This window comes from Hydra vulgaris, chromosome 01 (assembly GCF_038396675.1).
Source record: "Hydra vulgaris chromosome 01, alternate assembly HydraT2T_AEP".
NCBI classification, from domain to species: Eukaryota; Metazoa; Cnidaria; class Hydrozoa; order Anthoathecata; family Hydridae; genus Hydra; species Hydra vulgaris.
Window position 1 is genome coordinate 38,010,081 of NC_088920.1, and position 26,936 is coordinate 38,037,016.

The 26,936-nt window shown below is 26.5% G+C and overlaps 1 protein-coding gene across 2 annotated transcripts in view; it reads right to left on the reverse strand.

The window, feature by feature from the left end:
- LOC100201883 (gamma-tubulin complex component 3 homolog) overlaps positions 1–26,936 on the reverse strand; it is a 45,957-nt gene that overhangs the window by 12,356 nt on the left and 6,665 nt on the right. The window contains exons 2-6 of one of the 2 annotated variants that reach the window (XM_065788095.1): positions 25,365–25,410; positions 15,225–15,286; positions 15,040–15,107; positions 14,884–14,958; positions 2,993–3,830 (exon numbers count right to left, since the gene is read on the reverse strand). In XM_065788095.1, the coding sequence (XP_065644167.1) occupies positions 2,993–3,830; positions 14,884–14,958; positions 15,040–15,107; positions 15,225–15,286; positions 25,365–25,410 (1,089 nt within the window). Of the gene's footprint in view, positions 1–2,992; positions 3,831–14,883; positions 14,962–15,039; positions 15,108–15,224; positions 15,287–25,364; positions 25,411–26,936 lie in introns of both variants that reach the window. The other variant, XM_065788094.1, reaches the window with a different exon arrangement.

The following is a 26,936-nucleotide window of genomic DNA, read 5'->3' on the forward strand; positions in this document are numbered from 1 at the left end:
AATTTTTTAATCAAGATTTAACTAATATTTTTAAATATCAGTTTTTATTATTGTTCCCAGCCCAAATTGGGTCAGAATACTGGTTTTTGAGACAAAATTCATAACTTTTTAACTATTAATCATATGTTCACCAAACTTGGCATGTGTACTAATATGAGGTCTGAGCTTTTTTTAAAGGTAATACTTTTGTTGTTTGGTTGCTATGGAAACCTCATTTGCATAGCAACCTGGTTTCTTGGGAATAATAAAGTCAATTTGACAAAATTATTATTGTTTTAAACCATTAACAGTATTGTAACAAATTTTGGTATAAATATTAAATGGATGATATGATTTGTAAAGGTATTGTTTTTATGAATTGTTTTGTTGCTTTAGATACCAAATCTGCATAGCAACAATAACATTTGCTTTGTTGTAATAGTTATTGTAAATATATAAGTTTAGACTTAGCCCTACACTACATATTAAAATAGTTCATTCATTGGTATCAACCATTAACATTTTTTATATGCTAAAAGGGTTTTTTAATTAATTTATACAAAAAAGGCATAGTCAATATAAAAGAAATGCGCATGCAAGCACCACAATATAGAAATAGTACAAATCTAAGTTGTTTTTTTTTCATAAATTGTTTTGTTTGTCGATGACACAAGTTTCAAAATTTCTTCATTTTAAATAATACAGAATGTAATGCTGCTTTGATTTGGTCTTGGTCAGTGTTACTGTAATTTTGTTGATCTTCATTAAACAACATCACAACCTTTGCCAGGTTCATATAAAAACATACTGGGAACAAAAAAGCCCTTTAACTTTATCCCCCTTCACCCCAAATGTGAGGGGCAACAAGCAAATAAAATATTTTTTGTATTATTCTCAACTTACATTCATCAAGTTTTAAGTTTCAAAGTATTATCTCCCGGCGTTCAAAAATTGTGACCATGTAAACCATAACCCCCTCAATTTGAGGGGGTTACAAATTTTATATGGTTATTATAATGCTTAATATTAGTCAGTGATGCAAAGAAATGCAGGCAAACTTTATTTACAATTAATATATGCATGTTTAAGTTTTAAAAAATGTTGTCAGTTCACTGATAACTTCTGATATAAAAAATATCTGACACAATAATTGAAAAACATCAATATTTTTTTATCTTTTTGATATAGCAACTTGATTGACAAAATTAAAGTCTATTATACCTTACTAAACAATTTTAAATTGTAGAAATCAAAAACTAATTGGTTTATTAAAAAAATTTATAAAATATATTTCTGGATAATATAAGTAACATTTGAAATTGTTGCTTATCAACATTTCATTTTCAACATTGTCAATGGTGATTTAAAATTTTATAAAACTTTTAGTACTCTAAAATCTTTTCAAATAATTATGATATATATTGTTCGAAATTTTCAAATAAATATGATATATATTGTTCAAAATTTTCAAATAAATATGATATTGTTCGAAAGCCTTTATATCACAATAAAAGTACTAATTTCCTATGCTATAATGTACTGATAATTAATATTACTGTTTTGCTTCATTCAATTAAACTTTTTTTTGTGTACTTTTGTCTCACTCTGACCCACTGTGCAGCCAATACAACTTTTTGTTTAACTGAAATGTTTTTAGAAAATATAAAAATTACTTATTCTAAATACATGTATTGATCTAAATATAAGAAGCTTGAATTCAGTTTTTTGACCATTATGCCATGATTATTGTAACATCTATTAAACCATGATTATCAGAACATCCGTTGTGCCATGATTATCATAACATCTATTATCTCATGTTATCAAAACATCCATTATGCCATGATTATTGTAATATTCATTATGATAACTTTATTATAACTTAAGCAATTTTACTTTAACTTTTTAGCAATTTATTTAAATGTAATATAAATTAGTTTTGAAAAAAAAATTTACTCAAGTATAAAATATACTTTATATAAGTATAGATTTTATAGTCTGAATTTAATTACTTGAGCATATTAATTTGTTTTAGTGGTATTATGCATAGACTATGTTCTATGAAATATAAACTTTATTATTTTAAACACAATAATTTAAAATGAGATTAAATGCAGCTGAACGAGAGTCTTCGAATGGGACTCAAAATATTTTTTTAAAATAATCTTAATATATAAAAAAGTGAAATTGGTCGTCAGTTAAAAATATATATATTAAATGCAGAAAACATGAAATGATTCTAAAACACACTATTGAACAGCAATTAAAGGCAAAGAAAAGTAGCAGGAAATTTGTTAACCAGCTCTATAACACAAAACAATCATTGATGATGAAAAATACTTTTGTTTTGCAGGTGACAACATGCCTGGAAAATCTGGATATTACACAAACAACAAAAAAACATGCCCGGAAATTGTGGATAGCCATATCTGACCATGGTATGTTCGAACTATTGTTTCGTACTTCCAAGGCTGTAGCAATTAATACATCAACCTATATTGATAAATGTTTAGAAAAACAACTTCTTCTGTTCATTCACAAGTATCATAGAGATTTTAACTATTTTTTTTGGCCAGATTTAGTAAGTCCTCATTATTCTAAAAATTCTCTAAATTGGATGGATGAATCAATTTAATTGGTTGTGGTTCAGGCACATTTGGGGGTAGGGGGATTCTTTTTTTAAGATTTAATTGGATTGCCTCAACCACAACCAATTAAAAACCTTTGGAGACATTTGGCACTGAAGGTTTACAAGGGAGATTGGCAAGCTTCAATAAGGCAAGTTTTGATTGATCTCATTAAATTAAAACTACAAGAAATGATATTGTTTTTTCAAATAAAAAATAACTGATTTTTATTAAAAGATAATTACTTTATTTAAAAAATATATAATAATAGTTTTTTTATATTTATAAACAAAATATTGACATTTTTATTTTGTCCAATAACTTACGCATCACCCGTTATCTATATTGAAAAATTTAAAAGTGTTTTAATCAAAACAAAAAAATACCTTTGCACTGATCCACCAATGTCGTCAGAGCTTTCATTCTTAACAAAGGATCATGAGTCCATACAACTAATCTTCGTAAAGTAAGATGGTCACCATTACTTAAACTTAATGAGTCTTCTTGATTAAGTTGTGCTTCTAAAACAGCAATCAGTCGATAATATTCAATTATTTCTTTTTCTATCGCAGCACAAAAACTTTGACCCACTAAGCCAAGAGCCTTATCACTGGTCCTTGCATCTAAATACTTGCGTACTCTACGAAACAACCAACCAAGCTCTGCAAGTTTACATATAATGTCTCGAACTGGAAGAGGTATTCCAACATCATTGCTAATTTTATAAGAATCAATTCCAGCATCATATTTAATAAGTTTACCCTCGATACCTTGAAAAACATAAAAAATATCACGTAACAGAAAACTTTCAGTCACCTCATATAAAGTGCCATCTGAATTAGAAGCATATATTTTTGACAAAAGAGTGTTTGGTTCATCTGATTTTGGAATTTCTTGTTCTACATGAGAGTAGTCTTTATTATGAGAATTTTCTATAACTTGAGACATTCTATTTAAAAGCTGAGATTTAGAAACCATAGCAGCGATATCTGAAGTGTCTCTATCTTTAGATACAGTAATTCGTGAGCGAAAATTAATTCCAACATTAGTTGCTTCATTTTTTGCTGAAAGTCCTTTAGGCAAAAATGAAGACATATCAGGAGTAGGATCTATTGAAGAATTAAAAGTACTTCCTAAACCACTGCTAGAAGATGATTTAGGGATAGAGCGTGAAGAAGCAAGTGTTGAAGCAAATGAGTCAAAAGAGCCACCGAAATATACATTCTAAAATCATTATTAAACTATTAAATACATATACATACACTATATATATATATATATATATATATATATATATATATATATATATATATATATATATATATATATATATATATATATATATATATATATATATATATATATATATATATATATATATATATATATATATATATATATATATATATATTTGGGGACACCATTAAAAAAAAAAACATTCAATCACAATTTACACTATCTTATTGACAAAGGAGCATGTTATATACACTTTTATTTAATATTTTACATTAAATACAATTCCCTTTACTTTTTATAATGCAAAGAACTTATGCTAAAAGTATATCCATAATTAAGTACTGAAGTTTGGGATCAAATTGGGCGTTCAAACCAATATACTGGTGTCAAAATCAGACTGGTTATTTTAATGATTATATATATATATATATATATATATATATATATATATATATATATATATATATATATATATATATATATATATATATATATATATATTTAAAAATTTACACATATGTATAGATAAATAATGTCTATATATAATCAAAAATCTATAAATAAAGTTTTCTTTAAATCTTATTTATTACATATTATTTGTATAATAAAAAGTATTAATTATTAATTTAAATATATATAAAAAAATTATTTGAGAATTTTCTTAAGATTTGAAGGCAATGGTAAATTTATTTTAATACTCTGCTGAAATTTGGTTGTAAGGTTTAAGAAAACAGCGCTCATGATCAAGATTGATCACTGTTGTTCAAATTTACCTACTGTACAAAATGTTAAAAAATACTTAAAAAAACTAATAATTTGTTGATTCAAAAAGGCAATGTTGAAATGGAAATGAGCACAAGCAAATATTATCATGCTATTCAATAAGTAGGCTTTTATCCATTTAGACCAAGTACAGTACAATGTGAGTTAAGTGAATATGATTTCGACAAAAAAATGAAGTTTTATTATATCATGTAGTCAAAGTTTAAAGAAAATGTTTAAATTGCTAAACAATTGTTTGGTCGGTGCCAATTTACGCTGAACGGAATTATAAACTGTCATAATTAGTACTATTGGGTTTTTCTTATCATCACAAATACCTTTGTTTTGCTGAAAGTAATGGTGAGGTGTGCAATAATTTCCGGTAGTTTAATTGATCGATACATTTTCAATATTTCAGTCACAGGTGATTTATATTTACAAATATAAATCACCTGTGATTTATATTTGTAAATATAAATCACAGTTTTATTGTCTTAAGCAAAACAACCTAGTAACATGCACTATATTTGGCAGCATTATATGCACTTTCAACAAGATGGGACATCTGCCCATTATTTCTGTTGAGTAAAGAAGCTGGCTTGATCAAATTTTCTACTAATGTATTTGTATTTTACATTGTATTTATATTCGGTATAAATAGGCTAATATGGCGAATTTGTATTTAATTAAAGTGCATTTGCAATTTCATAAACTAGATTAACCTGGTTGTTTTGGGAAATACCATTGGATTTATTGTTTGTTTTTTTAATTTTTAACACAAAATAAAATAAAAACTTGTTTTTAAGTAATATTTGTTAGAAGACTTGTTTTCATTCTTCTATTTAAGAGACCATTTTATTAGTCTTGTTTTGAAAAAACCTTTATATATTTAACCTAATAATATTAATAAACCTAATAAATAACCTAATAATAATAAACCTAATAAATAACCTAAAGTACAAATATTTGTATTTGGAAAATGCTGAAATAAAATGTATTTGTATTTGAATTTGTATTTAAAAATCTAGAATTAACATATTTAAATTTGTATTTGACCCCAAACCTGGTAGCTAGACAAGGTTTAATATAATGGCCAGCTCATTCTCCTGATATTTCTTCTCAGGCTTAGGGGTTCCTTGAAAAATATTGCATACAAGGACAAACTCTTTACAATTGGTGAACTTTGTATACAGATTAAACAAGCATATGCAGAGATAAGCATAGACATGTGTAGAAGAGCCTACGAAACCGTATTTGGATTAGAAACAGATTAGTATTCCAACTGTGCCATGACTTTGAAAAAGGATGATGATAACTTGCTGATAGGAAGGTCCATATTGGAACTACCAGCTTGCAGAGTCCCCACAAAAGGAGATGTTATTCTCTTATTTTTTATTTGAAAGATGGATTAATGAAGCACAAGAAGCAGTTGTAATAGTGCTGTGGCAGACAAAGTTGTTTTTTGAAGTTAAGCAGCAATGGGCTAAACAGCAGACCAGACCAACATTGAAATAAAACATAAAGGCAATGTAAAAGTTTCTTAGTCTGTAAGATAACTATAGGACACTGCAGAAGAGTGCAAATCAACAACAAAAAAAAGAAAATTTTTTTAGTGAGGAGTTAAAACAGTACTTTTGCATAGCACACTAAGATGCCCAGACGGATATGGAAACCGACAGACTTCGTACCAAAAAATGAAGTACAAGGATCTTGAATTCCCGAGTGCTCTTTAAGCTCAAAAAAAGGTGTGTCCGGGTGCAGAAGACAAGATCTACATGAGAAAAGTAGAGCATAAAATGAAGATCTTTTGAGGTAGAAAATGGATCAAAAGCAAAGCAAGCAAAACCTGTTTTCAATGAATGGTGAATCCTCAGGCCAACAATCAAGAAATGAAAGTACTGATAGCAGTTCTGTTGATTTACCAGAAGACGAGATCTTTAAGTGTCATGTAAAAGAGAAGAGTTTGACAAGTGTGGCAAAAAAGAAAAACATGGTAACACTTCAGTTTCCAAAAAACCTGTTAAAGAGTGCAAAAATTGTAACGAAGGTAAAATATACAAGCTGTAACATTTGCTTGTTCAATGCCATTTTCTACATAAAGGCATGGCTTTCAACACGTTCGGCTGCAGATGAATCAGTGAATAATCTGCAGTTGTGGAATGATCTCATTTGGTATAAAAGTTTGATCCAGCTATGGCACAAGCAGCTATGACAGTACATGTCAGACATCTGTGATACTTCACCGAAGAGACTTCCTTTGATTATGAGTCTGACTTCACTCTTGTCAGACTCAAAGGAAGCCATTCAGCAACTTCTGAAGCATGAAGACAATGCTACTAGCTGTCTTCAAAAAAAAGTGCCAATATTTCCACAGTTGTCAACTTCTTCACCAATACAGCTGCTGTCAGACTGTTCAGACTCTTGCATGTCAACAACAGTTGAATGAACTTGCCACCGACACAACGGGTGACTGATGCAGCATATAATGAAGCTACCATGTTTGTTCACAATTGCAGAGTTGTTTATAAAATGGCTGAGGGAGCAGTCAAGCTCATCATAGACAGAGAAAATACAGAGACAATACCTATTGCAAACAGTTGAAAAGCACTGACATGAAATCTCAAATTTCAAGAAGACAAAATGTGATTCTCTGGCCTAATTTTAGCTTATTGGTGCAGTGCATATCTCTTGTTGTTTGTAGTATGAGTAAGCATTTTAATTTCATGAACTGTAAACCCTCAAGAAACCATTCCAGGACTGTTATATAATATTTGTAATTGATTATTTGAATAATTTGGAAAACAATAACATTTTTGACGTTTTTGTCATTTTCATTGGCTTGGTGGCAAGGCTAAAAATAATGGGAAAAAGGGCAGGGAGCACAACTATTGAAACTTTAATTCTTTTAAATCACTAACATTACAACTTTATGGATGAAGTTCTACAAACTTTTCTAGTAACACAGGGTGTTAAAAATTTTTTGCAGAACTTCATTTACAAAGTTGCATTAAGACAGCATATAATATCTATAAATCATCTTTATTTAACTTTATTTAATTATGACATTTTAAGTACTTGTTGAAATTTTATGATTATGTATTTAAAAAATTGTTTAATTTTTATTAAACACATTAAAAAAAATAATTTTTAAATGGAAAAAAATAAATATCAAGCATATATTAAATTCATACTTACTTGGAGTTTCAGTACAAACCATAACCAATGAATTGGTTTAGGTCATGGTGACCAAGCACCAAAATATAGTACAGCTGTCACGTGGGCTACTCTATTTTAAGGTGGTAGAGAAAGTCTCAAAGATAATCCCCACTCAGGGCACCCTAAAACTACAGCTGAGAATATCAAATATGTGCATGCTAATATTAAAGAAAATCCTCATGCAAAACATGATATAATTGAAGCCCTGACATCAATTAATTACTTTACAACCAATTAAATAATTCAAAAAGGTCCTAAAAAAAGAAAACTAGAATCATGTCGGATACTCTGCAAGTTAACCAATCAAAATCATAAGAATATAGTTGAGGCATGTAAGGAAAAACCCTTTTTAGAAACAGCCCATGGAGACTATGTGATGTTATTACAAGTGATGAATCGTGGTTTTATTTGAGACAAGTTGGACACAAGTCAACTAATGCTAGTTGAGTCAGTAAAGGTGAAAGTCCAAGAATTAAACAAAGTTTGAGCCAAAAAACATCTTCTAGGTCTTATTCAAAAAAACAGTTGATGTTCATTTAGGTTGTTTTAAAAAGGGAGACACCATTACTAGTCAATACTATGTAAGAAATTGTTTGAAACTTGTTATATGCGAAATAAATATGCAAAAATCTGTAACAGGCACTCAAAATTTTGAATTTCTCTATGATAACGCTTGACCCCATATTACTCTAACTGTCACAGGTTACCTTAACCAAACCAGAATCACAATTAATAATCACCCACAATACTTTTCAGACTAGCTCCATCTGATTATTGGCTATTCAACAAAAAAAATAAAAAAAATATTGATAAATATACTGACGTCGAAAGTCAAAAAAAACCACATAACCAAGCTACTTCAAAGTGACTTGAAAGAATGCAACTTTGTATAGATGGAAATATTTAAGTTACATCTTTAACAGTATGTACGAAAACAATATAAATTAAAAAAACATCACGGTATCAGACTATTTATTATTATTAAATTATCTTTAGTAATTCATAAACTAATTGAACTCTGTGTTATTAAGTAAGTGTTATTTAATGGGAGACAAAATATATATTCTAAAAAACTCTGGTTTGTACATAATTATTGTTTAATCAGAGGCATACTCACATCATATAGAATTAAATATTATTGAACAAGCTTTAAATATGAAAATATTTGCCAAAATCTTTTAAACGTTTTGTTGATGATAGTCATACTCGAATTACCAGTTTAGATGACGCAAATTCTTTTTGAACAATTTTTTAAATTCAAAAGATATTCAAGATATAAAGCTATCAAAATGCTCAACATCATTATTTTAAAAAATTAATTAATTTGACAAAAATTTCATAAAATTGGCATAAAAACTTCCATTTTGATAATTTCTTACTTAATATATTATGCTGAAATAAATCTACTTCCAAATAGTCAACCGGGGTGTATCAACTTGATTGCACATGTGGTAAAATGAGCAAAAACATTTATACTGGTGAAATGAGAAAAAGATTTTTACATGAATCCAAAAACATAAAAAGATGCATCTGGAGTTGCGGACCATGAACAACATTGTGAAATATAAACAGGGAAAATCCTAAAAGTCTTCAAGTTGTTTCAAACAACTAAGAGAAAGTAGAGTAAGTGGCAGCATCTAATGAAATGTTAGAAAAATCTGTTAAGATTCAATGCAATGCTCAAAATAATTTAAATTCTGACAATGGTAGTTTGGTGATGTTTCACCAGTGAAAACCTTTGTTCATAAAAGTAAAAAACATTGAAAACCTTATGTATCAATGACATCATTTTTCTTAAATTAACAACAATTTTTTTGATGATTAATTTTAAATTTTTAAAAAAACAAACAAAAAAACAACAACAAAAAAACAAAGAATAATAAAAAAATAAAGTTTTTGTTTGCCATAATAAAAGTTTTTCATATCTACCTGCCCAAACCCTCAATTAATGTACAGAAGCACACACAACTCTTTATTTGAGTATGATGTTATTAACAACATTATATGCAAGGCTAAGTATACAAATATATATATGTATATACATACATACATACATACATACATACATACATACATACATACATACATACATACATACATACATTCATACATACATGTGTATATATATATATATATATATATATATATATATATATATATATATATATATACATACATATATATATATACATATACATAAATATATATATATATATATATATATATATATATATATATATATGTACATACATACATACATACATACATACATACATACATACATACATACATACATACATACATACATACATACATACATACATACATACATGTATATATATATATATATACATACATACATACATACATACATACATACATACATACATACATACATACATACATACATACATACATGTATATATATATATATATATATATACATACATATACATAAATATATATATATATATATATATATATATATATATATATATATATATATATATATATATATATATATATATATATATAGATATAGATATATATAATCTTGGTCTTTTGTAATATTTGACATTAATACAAAAAAGTTTATTGAAATAAAAAAATAAAGTTTTTGTTTGCCATAATAAAAGTTCTTCATATCTAAATAACACCTGCCCAAACCCTCAATTCGATGTATGTACAGAAGCGCACACAGCTCTTTATTTATGTGTGATGTCATCAATAACATTTTATGCACGGCTAAGTATGCAAATATATATATATATATATATATATATATATATATATATATATATATATATATATATATATATATTTATGCAGGGTGTTAGCTAGCCCTGTAAGGTCTAAATGAAATTCTTAATTTAATGTTAACAAAAATCTAATTCTCTAGCTAAAATTTGCCAAATTACACACGCAGTTTTTACATAGTTTCTAATAATATTTAAAAATTATTGCAAATTAATAATTTTTAAATATTATTAGAAAAAAATAAGAATAGAAATAGTAACTAATTAAATTAATGATATAAAACTTTGAAAATCACTGTTTTCAAACATAGTTTTAAAAATTTAAAACTTAGAGGAAAATCACTGTTTTAGCATAACTTAGCTTTAGTTTTGACAAGTACAAATAAAATCTACAGCGGTGGCCAAAAATTGAAGACCACTCATTTTTTTTTCAAAATTTATTTTTTACCTTAGTATACTTTTATTTTGGAAAAAGGTATCAAAAAAAGAAAAAAATTTTTAGAAAGAATTTTTATTGTATTTTATATTTATTATAAAAGAATTTTTAATTTTTTTACAAAATAATGTTAAAAAATTAAAAAACTGACTAGTAAAAAATATAAATGGGAAAAAAAATTGGACAAAATTTTAAGACCAGTTTCAAAAATATTTCAAAAAGCAATAAAAAAATAATTTAGAAACGTGTTGTTCCTCCATTTGTTTTCAAGCACTATTGTACTCGTTCTGGCATTGAATTCATTAAAGTTTTGATTACTTCATCAGGCACATTTTTCAAATGATGAGAGAATTGTAAAGTTGTTCTTTACCAAGCTTGTGATCAAGCCACGACCATAAATTCTCTATTGGATTCAAGTCTGGACTATTGGCAGGCCATGGAAGCACTTGAATTTTATTAGAATTGAACCAATCGCTAAAAACATGCGCTTTATGACACGGCGCATTATCTTGCTGGAAAATAAATCCATCTTGCAACTGCCATAAATCAATGCTAGGAATAAGCGAGTTTTCTAAAATTTCGATGTACCTTTCTTTGTTGAGTCTACCATCGAATAAATGAAAAACGCCAACTCCACAGGCACTCATACAGGCCCAAATGCCTATTGAACCACTGCCTTATTTTGTTCGTTTCAAAATGCATGATTCATCGAACCGTTCGCTTGGAAGTCTACGCAACATTATGCGACCTTTTCTGTTGTCTACCTCAACATTCATTTCATCACTAAAGACCACACGGCTCCACTGATCTGTTGACCAATTTTTATGTAGTTTGCACCACTCTTTCCTGGCAAATTTTTGTTTTTTATTTAAGCGTGGTTTTTTTGCAGCAGCACGCCATAAATAATTTAAATTGTGGAGGACCCTTTGCACAGTTCTAGGGCTTGCTTTCAGACCATTTGACAGTGTCCATTTCGTAGACAAGTCTGTAGATGATGCTTGTCTGTTTTCTTTCATTAATCCCACTAACGAGCGAACATCACGGTCATTTGAAATTTTATTGCGTCCAGTCCTATGACGATCATTAATTGACCGGGTCTCTTTGTATCGTTGAACTATGTTAATAATGCAAGAGTGAGACCTTCTGAGCTTTTCTGCTATTTGTCTGATGCTATAGCCTTCTTCTTTTAATACAAAAGCCACGTATCTGTCTTTTTCTTTGATCTTTGCACGCATTTTTTCAACATTTTTATATCCTTATTGCAATTCAAAAAATAAATGTTTATTTGATATCGAAACTCAGGTTTCAACATTTTATTTTATAGCCAACGTAATAAGCAATTAAGACAGTTTAAAAAAATAATGGATTATTATTTTTAATAAGTGCAAATTAAAGATTTGAAAGTGGTCATTAAATTTTGTCCAATTTATTTAAAGAAGATTTATAAGTATTCATCAGTTTTTTAATAAGTTAAACGCTATTTAATTAGAATTAGATTAAAAAAATTATATTACTTTAATCCGTATGTTTTAATTAACAAGGTATTAAAAAAAAAAATTTAATATGTCAATTAGAATCTTCTTAATTTTAATTTAAAGGTTAAGAAACCAACTAAAAAATGAGTGGTCTTTAATTTTTGGCCACCGCTGTATATTAACAAAAATTACATGGGATTTCCCCTGCAAGAAGCTTAAAAAATTGTTAACTGGAATTACGCAATTAATTTTTTGCTAAGCCTTCTAACAACATTAAGTGCTATGTAAAAATGTTAGCAACAAACAAAATTCAATCTGAAAAAATAATTTTTTTTTTGGTCAAATGATGTTACGACAAAAGTATGAGCTGAAAATTTGTGTAAATCATTGAATTTTTACACTACAAATTGTGTAAATTATTGAGTTTTTACAACTTGTGTCTTCATAACAAAATGTTTTATTTTATTTTACTTCTAAATAAAATAATTAAAATAAAAACGGCAAAGTGAAAGAAGTGAAGAAGGTTTTTATTCTAATTACAAAAAATTTTTATGTACAATTTAAAAAAAAAATTATTTTCTAATATTTGTTTTAAAAATGAATTAATTTAAATTAAAGAATTCAAATCAAAAAACATTTCAAATTAAAAATTTCAAATAAAAATAAATTTTTGCAATTTTGTTTCTTTGGTTGCTAATTTTTTTTTTTTTAATTTTGGTCTTTTGTAATATTTGACATCAAAAAAGTTTATTTAAATAAAATTTGGATTTTCCTTTTCTGCCGTTAATCTTTAACAACATATTCAATAAAAAGTTATTCAAGCTCATATTGGTTAGTTTTCTCAATTTAAAAATATTAATTTTTATTGATCTAATAATTTTTTTTTTTTAAATAATTTTAAAAAATTTAATAATTTATTTTTTTTTAAAATAGTTTCTTGAATTAGAATTATAAATTAAAACAATTAAATATAAATAAATTATACAAATATTAAAAAATATACACAATATTTAAAAAAAAAAGGTTTTCCACACATCTTCAGCATGAGAATATCACTACAGGTGAGATTGGAATAAAGTGACAGGAAAGACAGTGATCTAGGATTTTCAAAATGAAATAACCAATAGAAAAAATGCTCTTCTAGTAAATTCACTGTTTCTTACGGCAGTTTATGTAGACATTAGGAACAGTATGCTTACAGTAAAAAAAAATAAGGTATGCTTCCTTATTATAACTTTATTTATATAATTTTATAAAACGCATATTCAAAAACATATAAATATTTCCTTATATAGCTGCAGCAGAGGGTTTTTGGAAAATTAATTAAAAAATTGTAAAAATTATAAACTCAATAAAATCAAAAAAAGCCATATTGTGCAACTTTTTTGCAGCCCATGTCGCTGAATCTGATACAGAAAGAGAGAGGGGAATGATTCTCCAGACCAAACTTAATTATGCTGTAAGAACAAGAAATTGAATAGAATATTTCTAAGAACAATCTCAGTCCAACTTGTTGAGTTTCGAGCAGTTTTAAAAATAATTTGGCCAATGTTTAAAAATAACTTCTCAACCCAAGATGAGTTTTTAAAACTTAACCCATTAAAAGCAATTGAGGGATTCCCAGACATTTTATGGGATGCCTACTAAATTGCATTTTTGTTGCCCATATCTTAAGTAGGTGTTGAGCAACTGTTTTCCTTTTAAAGCACACGACCCCAGATCATTGCAGTAGCTTTACATCTGAGTTAATTGACAACTTTTTTTGCAGATGAATTAATGTAAATTCATGTATGGGTGTTTTTTCTTCAGATTTCTATTACTCTCATAAACTTGTATAACTCAGTAATTACCAGACAAAATAACTTTTGCATTTAACTTTTTATACGCTATCAAAATTTAATAATACCTTATCAATTTTCTGGGATTTTCTCATTCAAAACTCCAGTTAACAAAATTAAATTATTTAGTTAAAAAAAAAAAAATTCCGCAATCCAGTGTCCATCATTTTTGACTTCGAAGTCTAGAGTCATAGAATCCTGAAAAATATATGGAACTCGCATCCCTGAATTAAAGCAATATAAAGGTTAGCAACAACTGTTTTTTTAAACGTTCGCAAAACTATTACTTCTATTATTATTTATTACAATAAATTTCATACTCCTAATCACCAACTTCAATAAACTTATCATTACTGACAAATTTATTGAAGTTAACAACTTAACAGAAAATGTTAAAGAATGCTTTATTCATTTGCAGTGTAAAAACATATCAACATGAATAAGGGTCCTACTATATTGAATAAAAAACAGAATTAAATAAAGATTCTATTAAAAACGTAAAAAATCTAATGATGATTTCTACATTATTCGTAAAAAATCTATACAAAAAAAAGATACCTGATTTTTCTTTTTTCCATCTTTACTTAATGTGTAGAGAAGATAAAGAACACCCCAACGATTTTTTATAGTGTCCTGCTTTGAAAAATAAATATTGTATACAAAATAAAATTGATAAACTGTTAAAATGTGCTGCAGCAAGTATAAGATAATAACCTGGCCTTTTAGCTTTGAGTATAATTCAGAAAATTGAGCAGCTTCCTTCACTTTCCCTTGTTTTGCAACTAAAAAAAAAAAGCTTTTAAAATAAAGCTTAATTAGATAACCTTTAAATTTTAAACATATGTGTTGAAAAAACTTATTCTAAAAGATATACTAAATTAAAAGCAGGAGCTACTTACAATTACGTTTAATGCATTCTGCAAGTTGAAACTCATCTTCAACAATTGAACTTGAAAATCGACTGAAAGTAAAATCTTTATACAATGATCACAATAAATAACAGACACTTTAGTAATCTTTTATACATCTATTCAAAAATATATATCTATGATCACTTCTAAAAAAGAATGCAAACTCGTCAGATATTCATCTGACTAATCCTTGTTGAGATCATCAATAATGGTTTAAATTAATGTATTGCATTACAAGGTGTGCTAAATACACTATAATAATGTAGAAATCATCGTTGGCTGAACCATTGGAACATTGGCAAACAAAGACATTATTTTGTAAATTTAGAGTATACACAATTAAATATGCAAAGAAATGAAATATAAATTCTGAAAGAATATTAATTTTAGTAAAAAATAATGATTTTATACTTTTAATTTGCTATATAGAATTGGTTTTTTCTATTTCTAAATTATCACCAAAATTTTTATGTACAAATTAAATATAAACAGAAAACATTGTGTTCATTAACACACCAAAAAACTCAAATTTGCTAATTCAATTAAATATTTTAGAATCAAACTGATTCTAATCTTTATTTTTTATCATGTTCTACAAGATTTAGCAATGAAACTAAGTAAATCTAATGGCATGCTGACACTAATCTGCCATTATGCTAATTTTAACACAGTATGGAAGATATACTATGCTATTTTTGGCTCGTATCCAAGATATGCTTTAGGTACCAGCAATTTTTGGTATTAAGTTGCTTCGAGCTGGAGTAGATGGGTTATAAGTAAAAAAAAATATTTTAAGTTAACTTCTAGCTATCTTGAAAAATAAGTTTAAAAAATCAACGTAATTAAACCGCTTTAAAGCAGCCATTTTTTGTCGAAATACAAAGAAGTGTGTCATTAAAAATAAGTAAATGTAAACTAAACTAAAGCACTCCAGCAGTTTATTTTTTCTTAAGTTAAACACAACAGAATCTGAAAGTGATCTTGGAGTAATCTTCTCAAGCAATCAGAAATGGAAAAATCATGTAATAAAATGCGTAGGCAAAGCAACCAAATGTTGGGTCGGATTAGAAAATGCTTCATTTGTTTAGATATTTGACTGCTGAGAATACTTTATGTTTCTTTTGTGCAACCACTGTTAGAGTTTGCAGTACATGTTTGGTCACCTATTCGAAAGGGAGAAATTGAGTTATTAGAAAGAGTCCATCATCTTGCAACTCAATTAATACCATCACTTAAAAAAATCAACTATGAGAATTGTCTAAAAGCTCTCGACTTGACTAACTTGACAAAAAGGAGACAACGAGGAGATATGATTCAACTTTTTAAATTCTTCAACGGTTTTAACAATTTGGAAACAATTAAAAAAATGAGTATTCAACAAACTCAAATGAGAGGTCATAGCTTTAAATATGTCAAAGAAATCACTAAGCAAGCATGTCGTGAAAATCTTTATTTAATAGATTGGCCAATTTATGGAATAGCTTGCCAAGCGAGTTGGTTAAAGCACAATCAGTTTTAAAGCAGGTCTTAATAGTTGGATGAGCAGCAATCAAGCGAATCAGCTATCATAGTATGTTAATACCACACTCACTGATTCACACTAGTTACAGCAATTACTAATACTAATATTAATTCTAAACTGTCTAAACCCAAACAAGTTGCAACATTTAAAATCATGTTTTTTTATAAATGATTTATTTACATTATTTCATTTAATTATATGGCTTTTATGTAAAACTACCCATTTTTGCAGGACCCAAACATGTCTAAAAAATTATAAAAATTACAAAATAAATTATTTACATTTCATTATATAAGAAAATACCAGGGAAAATGTTCATTCATTTTAAGAATTCATTAATTATATCTCACTCTAGTTTATGTTTCATAAAGAATTATATGTAAAAAAATTAAATTAAAAAAAAAAAGAATCGAGAAGACTTTCAAATTTTCCACATTATAGTTTTATAGTCTAATAAAGGTACTCCTGCTTGAAGCAATTAATTTTTCTAAAAAAAGTTGAAAAGAGCTTAGAGTCATAATTTTAGAAATACTTAACTGGTGTCATGCCAAATATTTCTAAAATTATGACTCTAAGCTCTTAATAGAATTTTAATTTCTCCACCCAACTTCTAAAGTATTAAAATTATGTGACTATTTCAACTCTTAAACTGCCAATTTGTCTGGAACTACCAATACAATAACTTACTTATAACTTTCATCAACTTTTTCATCATAAGTGCAAACACTTTTTATCATATTAAACCCAATAGTAGTTTAGAACTCAAAAAATTGCTCTAATAATTATGGACAAAAAAACTATAAAATATCAAAGCATCAACACTTAAAACAACCTACTTATAAACTAAAATTTTTTGGCCAGTAATCTGAACATGCTAAAAGCTCCTAAAAAATTTAATGTGCAATCATATTTTTAGGAGATTTAGAAAGAACTAAAAAATGCCATGCATATGGAGTACTACCTCATTATTCAACTTGTGTGTGAGAAAATCACCACAGGCTAGTTCCTTTTTAATTGGAACTGAAATTATAGCATAGAAAGTGACTTCGTCAAAGATTTTCAAATAGGAACTATAACTTAAAAAAATGTACTTTGAGAAAATTTGATGTTTCTTGCAACTGTTTATACAGATATAAAAAATGGATACATTTTGACATGAAGTAAAAACAAAGTTTGAGCTTTATAAAGCATTTTATAAAATTATTTCTTTATAAAATTCAGTAGAGAAAAAATTCTTTAGGTAGCTGCAACTGACAAACTTTGGAAAATAAATTACAAACTTATTCAACTAGGTCATAAAAAAAAAAAAGAAAACTAGGAATTCAAGAAATCCAATAAAGCAATATCAATTGACTCTTTTGAAGTTCATGTTGCTGAATCTGATTCAGAAAATAAGGAGAATGGCTGTCTAATTGAATGAGTGATAAAAAGATGGAAAATATTTCTTAAAAGCCGCACCAATCTTATATCATTTAGCAAAGTTTGAAGTAGCCCTAAAACTGTTCCAAAAAATTTGGTCAATTATGGAGAGCAACTCATCGAACCAAGATAAATTTTTTTAATTTAGCAAGGTAGGGGAGAGTGGTGTACCTCCAAGGTATTTTCAAATTTTTACAAAAATTAAAAAAAATACTTACAATATGTTCTGTAATAATATATTTTCATTAACTTTATGATATTAGTTACTCAAGGATTTTTTATTAAACATCCAGACATATTTTTTCATCTCTTTTTTTAAGTTTAAAAAACAGCTTACATTGCAGCCACAGTACACCATCGGTGGTGTACATTGGATGTATGTATTTTGTACCTTGGAGGTATTATTATTTTAACAGATTAAGTACTCAACATGGTAGAAGTTTGATAGAATGCTTACTTATAGGATAATTGGACTTCACATCAGAGATAATATCTATCTAGTTAGATTTATATAAACTATATATTAATTGATAACTAGATTTAAATTTATAATAATATATAATTTCAACATAAGTTGAAATTATATATTATTATAAATTTAAACTAATTTATACTTAAAAGTATTAAAAACTTACAAAAGAAATAATGTTGATTTAGAAAAGAGTAATAACAAGTATCTACATTAAAGTTTAGTAATAATAAGTATTTCACTTTGATTTAGCATTTGTCTACTCTACATTGAAAAAAAAAAGATTGTTATCAAAACTTACAAAAGAAATAGGATAAAGTATTATAACTTACAAGAAATGAAGCGTACTCACTAAGATTAACTTTTGTAAGAAAAAGAGTTTAATAATTTTTTTGGACACAGCATATAATTAGAGCTTATATACATCCACTAGCAAATCACTAGCATCATCACATCATCTTGCATTCGATAACAAGATTAAGAGCAACAGCTTTTGCCTCACTGCACACTCACTATAATGCACAATAAAATCTCTCATAAAGCGTGTACACGAAGTAAATGTGAAAGTAGAAAAACGACTAAAAAAAAGTACTCCTCAATTTTTATTTCGAACCAAGTAATAATTTTAATACAATAATATAAGAAGATCAAATATTTAAAAAAAAAATAATCTTTTCTGTGGGAATCTAATAAAATTTCGAGCTTTTGCTTTAGTGGTACCTATAAGCTTGCACACAGAATAAGAATCAAAACTATTTGATGCTTTTTTAAATGATATTTTAATATCTTTAATGTTTATGCAAAGATTTTTGGCTTTTTTCATTTTTCTTTTAGTAATAGCCCAGTACTTTTCAATAACTCTTAATTCTGGGCAGTTTGGAGGATTTTCTGTTTTAAGCACAAATTTCACATTATTCTTTTTATACCATTCCATAGCTAGTTTACAATAATGAATTGAAGCTAAATCAGGCCAGAACACAGGTCTGTTATTGTGTGATTTAATGAGAGGTAAAAGGCGTTTTTGTAAACATTCTTTAACATATATTTGACCAGAAAGTGTGGACTGAGAATTATAAGGTGCTGATTTTTTGCCACAACTGCAAATAGCTTGCCAAATCAAAGCTTTTTTAGCGAACTTGTCATGTTTTGTGTATTTAAACTTCTTATCTGCTTTTCATCTATATTTGGCAATATAATAAACAGCACCAGGAACTTGTTGATGATCGAACTTGTTGATGATTGTACTTGATATAAGTTTCATTGTCTTCAATAATACAGAAATTTTTAGAAATAAAATTGTCATACAACTTTCTGCCGCGGGTTCTTGCACTTTTTTGTTGAGTTTCAGAACAGTTGGGCACTTTTCGTGCTTTGAAAGAATGAAAACCATGTTTGTTTCTAACTTTTGCAACAAAACTATGAGAAAATCTATATATTTTTGCGTGTTCCCTTAGTGAAAAGCTTGGGTAATTCTTAAAACTGTTAACCAGTTTTCTAACTAGTTTTATATCTCTAAAACCTTCCATTCTACCACCACCAGATTTGCATTTGATCGATTTTGTTTGAGAAAAACATTGAATAACACGACTAACGGTGTATGGATGTATTTGCAATGATTTTGCTATCGAATTTTGCTTATCGATTTTGTAAATATTTGTGCATAATTTTTTCTCTTACGCCTTCTTCTTTTGTCATTTTTAAAACTAATTTCAAGTTAAATCCAAAAACTGTGTTTTCAAAAAAAACACGTTGTAAACAAAATACTAAACAATTAAAAAGATTTTAATACAACCACTGAAAAAAAATGACGTGTTTATTCTTTCACATTTATTTCGTGTACACGCTTTACATTAAAGGTAACATATTAGCAGTAGAACAAAAAAAATATATTTGCACTTATATTACTTATACACACATATGTGTGTGTATGTGCGTGTGCGTGTTGTAACAAAAAGTTGTTTTAATATTAGATAGAAAAAAGATTTAAAAATATGACGTCATGATCGCTTTCCAGCCGTCTCAAAATTTTGAAAGTCAAACCATAAGACAGTTTTTAAATTAGTTCTTTATGACTGAATTTTGTATATACAAAAATAGCTTAATGTTTAAAAATTAACAAATTTATATTCTTTTTAAAACTTTTTTAATGAAATCAATGCATTTTTTATATGGAAACAGAAATAACTAACATTCAAATTACCAGCTAATGTTAATAACTCTTGCGCGCACAGATTTCCATTCAATTAAAAAAATAAGTTTGATACTATCTAAGTAATTTTGAATATTTTTTTTAAGTATCAAAACAATTTTTGTAAAATATTAAAAAAACAAAAAATAAATATTAAAATATTGTAAACAACAAAGTACTAAAAAAATTGTTGTGTAAAAAGTATATATAACAATTACTTATGTTACATAAAACGAAGTCTTTACTAAAAATGTATTTTCAAATAAATATTTTGTCGTTGTATATATATAATGTTTATATATAACATTTCGATTCTTTGATTAATAGAAAAAAAGATGATAAATTTAAATTTATTTAAAAATATATTCATTTATTATTAAGAATAAATTTATTTATTACAATGATTTCGCAAATGGCAGGAAAAGCTACAAGAAAAATAAATGAAAAATGAATAAATGAATAAAAAAAAAGTAAAGTTGGAAGAGAAAATGTTTTTATTTATGTAGAACAATTGCAAATAATAATAAAATAAGAACTTCAATCTTTAAAGTTAACGATGTAAAAGAAAAATAATTGCACATTTTATATTTTTGCTAATGAAAATAATTATAAAAATGGCTAATGGTAATTAGTTAACAATAATATTATTAACTCTTGTACGCAGCTGTTTAAATTGAATACTTTATACCAAGAAAACAATAGTTTTATGAAATACTATAAAAATTACTGTTACATAAAACAAGATTTTAACTATATATATTATATATTATATATTTATATTATATATATATATATATAAATATATATATATATAAATATATATATATATAAATATATATATATATAAATATATATATATATAAATATATATATGTATATATATATATATATATATATATATATATATATATGTATATATATATATATATATATATATATATATATATATATATATATATATATATATATATATATATATATATATATATATATATATATTAAGAATCCTATTATAGAAAAAAAAAAAAGTGTAAATGCACAAATAGTAATTTTAAATTTATCTATAAATCATTTATTCATTTTATTGCAATTTAAAGTTTTAACTTTATTAAAAATTAACTTCATTGTTAAAACAAGAAAGTAAATAAGATGATTTAAAGAAAAGAAAAAAAAAGTGAAAAACAAAGCAGAGTTAAAAGAAAATGTTCTAAATACAACAATTATTATATATTATTAAATTTTTTTATCAAAATAGTAGTAAAGTAATAACTTCAATTGTTTATGAAAAAAGGATTTTTTTTACCACCAGTAAAATGAAAGTAATCTTTATATTAATACTGTAATGTTTAATTCGCTTAGTTACTGTTTAATGCGCTTAGTTATGATGGTTATAACGAATGTAATTGGCTAAAATAAAATCAGCTAACGTGTAATTGGCTTTATGTCTAATTTAATGCGCTTAGTGATAATTATTACTTAACTGGCGTCAAATTAAATTGTTTTAAATTTTTGATTTGATATCGCAAAAATCAGGTAATATATTTAATTTGAAATTATTTTAATTATTTAATTTTTTTTTTTTCTTTTCCCAATTTTGATTTTCACTAAAGTTATCTTGATATACTTTAATTAAATTTACTTAACATATTGAATATTATACCTTATATAAAGGGCTGCATGCCTATGCAATAGCTATGTTGTGGGCCACGGGCTATGTGGTAGTTCTGTAGTATCTATATAGCAGGTAAAGTAGTAGCATGCTGTATAACAGCTATGTACTTGCGAGTAGCCCATGGGCTATGTAGTACCTATTTAATCAACACTTCTAATTGGTTTTTATGGATCGACTAGCCTTTAGTATGAAAATGTTTAACTATAAATATTTGATAGCTGAAACCTGAGTGTTTAATCTGCTACTGCCATATGAACTGGAAGTTCATTATACCCATTATGTCTTTAATGCAATTTATAGTTTGTTTATAACAACTTTCTATACATGTTTGCAACAATATCATTCCATTTCTTAGGGAAGTCATTTTTTTTTGGCAGCAAGGGCTAAAGTTGTAGAAGCATGTATAAAATGTTCATTATGTAGGCAATAGTTGCAAAAGTTTGCATTAACTGAGAAATGAGAGTACATGATCGGTAAGGAGAGTTTTAATAATGGCTATTAACACACATTAGTGGAACATACCAGTCAAAAAGGAAGATACTTTTAAAGACTGTATTGAAACACTGCATCAGTGCATTAATAGAGAAAACAGTTTAATTGTTGATGAGATATTTGAAGATGATGAATGAGATGATTATGCTAAACGAGTTGTTTTAACACTCACTAATGTGTATTCACTGTCAATCAATGAGCAAGTGCTCAAATGTTTACTGGGAGATCAATGAGGATTTTTATAAGTACTAATTTTCATTTTATAAGTAAAAATTGTTCCAAAAATTGAATATGAAATTCCAAAAGTTGGATTGACATTTAGACAAGGAAGTGTTGAATAACTTTATAAATGATATGTAAACAATGTTTTATTTTCAAATATACCTAATTTATTAATGATTATTGTTTTTATCATTGTATTTATTATTGTATTTATCATTGAACACATCATTTTTTACAAAAAAAATTTAATAAAGCTAATTTTTTACTGAAAACCAAATTTTTGTTCGTTTGCCTGCTGTTATAAATGATTTTAAAAAGGTATAATGTTATAATCTATAACCAATGCATAGAGCGAGGCTTTTAAACTAGCCAAGCAAGTGGCTACAATGTTTTTAGAGCTAGACTAACCGCTATTTTTTATAACTAAAATTCTATTTTTAAAAAGACGTTAAATGATGTAGAGCAAGATAGCCAACCTTGCCAGCCAAGTGGTTTATTAAGTAGAGAAGTGAAAGCATTTAGTCCCAAGAGGTTTTACTGTTGTATATCTACGTTCAAGCCTCTCATAGTTAATTAGAAAACACATGTTTTTGGTAAAGTTTAGTGTAATGTAATGTGAATATATCTTATGCTAAGTGCTATTTCTATGCGTAGTTGTAGTGATGTTATTGTTTCAATATTTTGTGTTTTTATTAGTTTCAACTCATTAAACACAAGCTTAAATATATACTTCTTAAGATTAATTTTTTTTTAATTGAAGAAAGTTTCAAACAAACTAACTAGCGCAACACATGTCAACATTATGTAGAATGCAAGGCAAAATTTATTACGGATAATTTACGTTACATATTTTCCGCATTTTAAAAATATGACCCGGATAACGCTAATAGTATTTTTTTTTTTATTACTAATAAATTTTACTGCCATATAAAATAAAGGTGAGTTCAGTAAAATAACAGAATGAAATTTCAAAGATTAAAGTTAAAAAAGCAACAAATAGACAATGAAACTGAAGCTTCAGTATTATAGGAGCCAAAATATTTAATTAAACTTTTAATATATCCACTTTGTTATGTGCACATATAACACTCAAGAAACGCAAGAGAAATTGGTAATTAAAGATCTCTAATGAAGTTAAGATCATTGCTTTCTTCAATTTTCTGTAACTTATTGAAAACAAATAAAGGATATATGGGAGTTGTGCACCATACATTTCATGACCCATATTATGGGTCCAGACTCTCTAGCCTAAATAAATGAAGCAAAATAATTAATATATATAGCTTATGGCGTATTTAATATTTGTCACCGAAACTTATATCATCAAAGCGAATTAAAGTATATTGTATAAGCACAAAGCAATCATAAACAATAAAACTATTTCAAACAGAAATATATATAAATATTTATTAGGGTGTTGACTTTTTGGTATCTCAAGTTTCCATTATAAAAAACAGATGATTTTTGGTTTGAAAGTAACTGAAAAATCATTGGTTTTATTTAATTTTTGAAAAAGGTCACCTACCATGACTCTTAATTACACACTGGCTCCCATATACCAGTGAATTTTTTTTTTCTTAAAAAGTATATCAACCTCGGTCTTAAAAGAACCAGAATTTCATAGAGATTTCAGAAATAATAATGGTTTCAAATAAAAATGATATGCTTGAATTTTTTATACAAAAAACAGCAATTTTTAACTAAAAATTGAAAAAGTCGTTTTTTATGACTATTTGTTTGCAATATATTTTTTTTTAATGTTTCAGTAAAAAAGATTATGAACTTTTAAATCACTTTAAATTCTGGTTTTTTTGAGACTCAGGCTAATATACTTTAAAAAAAAAAAATTTACTGATGTATGGGATCAAGGGTTATGGTGGGTGACCTTTTTCAAAAATTAAATAAAACCAATGAACTTTCAGTTACTTTCAAACCAAAGTTCATCTGTTTTTTATATTGGAAACTGGAGATACCAAAAATTTACTATGAAGACAACACCCTAATATATAATATATATATATATATATTATATATATATATATATATATATATATATATATATATATATATATATATATATATATATATATATATATATATAGACACACACACATATGAGAAAGAGATAGCTAGATAGAATTTACCTTCCTAATAATCTGAGTGCATATTGATACTGACTAGAAATTAATTCTAAAAAAAACGATGCATAACTTATATATAATCATGTTATTTATTAATATATTATAATAACTTTAATGATTTAAAATAATCAAAAACATATTTTCTTTTGAAATAATTCAAACGTTTAAAATGATAAATGAAAAGTTTATATAAGAAAAAACTATGAATAAATCTTATATAAAACTTATATAAAAAAATTATTTACTGATATATTTATCTTTTTTTTTTTTAAATGTTATTCACCTCCCTAAGGCCAGAAAGGTCACTACAGTAAAGGAGGCTACTTTATTGTAGTTAGAACTCTCTCTTGACTCTTTTACTTTGAAACACGAACATTGAGGAACATGGCTGCTGCACAGAGAAACAAGTTTAGTGCAGTCAATCAAACTCAAAACTTCTTGCTTATCAAGTAAGTACTACCAAGGACATGGTGGAAATCAAACTCGAAACTTCTTGCTTGTGAGGTAAGTGCTCTACACCATTACTGCATTGGTAGGGATGTATACTACTATGTATATTTATCTTTAAAATATTTGTTATACAAATTAGTATTATTAAAACAGGATTATCAATAAATATTTCTCTTCTGGGTAATTCCATATAAAATGAGCTAAATGTACCTGATTGGCCATCTCACACTACTAATAACTCTCACTGAGGTTTTTTTTTGGACAGATAGTCTCTTAATCTTTAATTTTTTAACTTTTTTCTACCTTATTCCTTAAAAAAATTTCAAAACTATTTTTAACACAATCATCATCATTATTGTCATTATTTTTTTGAAAAAAAACTGCTATTTGCTATATATGTTATTAAAACCTTCCATTTAAATTTTGTTACAATTTTCATCTAACAGTTGTTGAATCAAACAGCGATTACTTTTAGTTAAGTTACGTAACAAAGGTTTTCGCTCTAATGCTTTTATTTAAATAGCTAACAATAATGCTATCATATATGTTTGTCTGCAAGGGGTTTTCACTATGTTAAGTGTAACCATGATCTAAGGTACACAGTTAACTATTGTTCATACTTGTGTTGGAAGCATTTACTGAAAGATTTTCAGCTTTTATAAAATAATATAAGTCTGGCAGCCACAGGCTCTTAGTATAAATGTAGAAATGTTAGTATGTACAAATTTTATAGAGTGTTTATTTTGTATCCAGTTTTTTTAAATATAAAATAATGTATTTCTTTTCTAAACATATAATACTAATAATTAACTCAAAACTATGTAGAATGTTAATATGTTATTTTGTTAACTTTTTTGCTTATTTATTTAATTTCTTTTTTTTTAATTCTATTATTAATTCTATAATTTACGGTTGAATTTACGGTTTGGCAAGCACCGAGTATTTTCTGTTGTTAAAAAGTTAGCAAGTAATAAAAAATTGTAATATCGCAAGAATAAAAATCGAGGAACAAGTAATTATTTTAAAAGTAATTTTGTTGTGACCAAAAAATATTTATTTAGGTTTCTAAGTAAAACTTGTTAAATTATTTTTTACAAAACAGTGCTTACCTAATTAACAACAAGT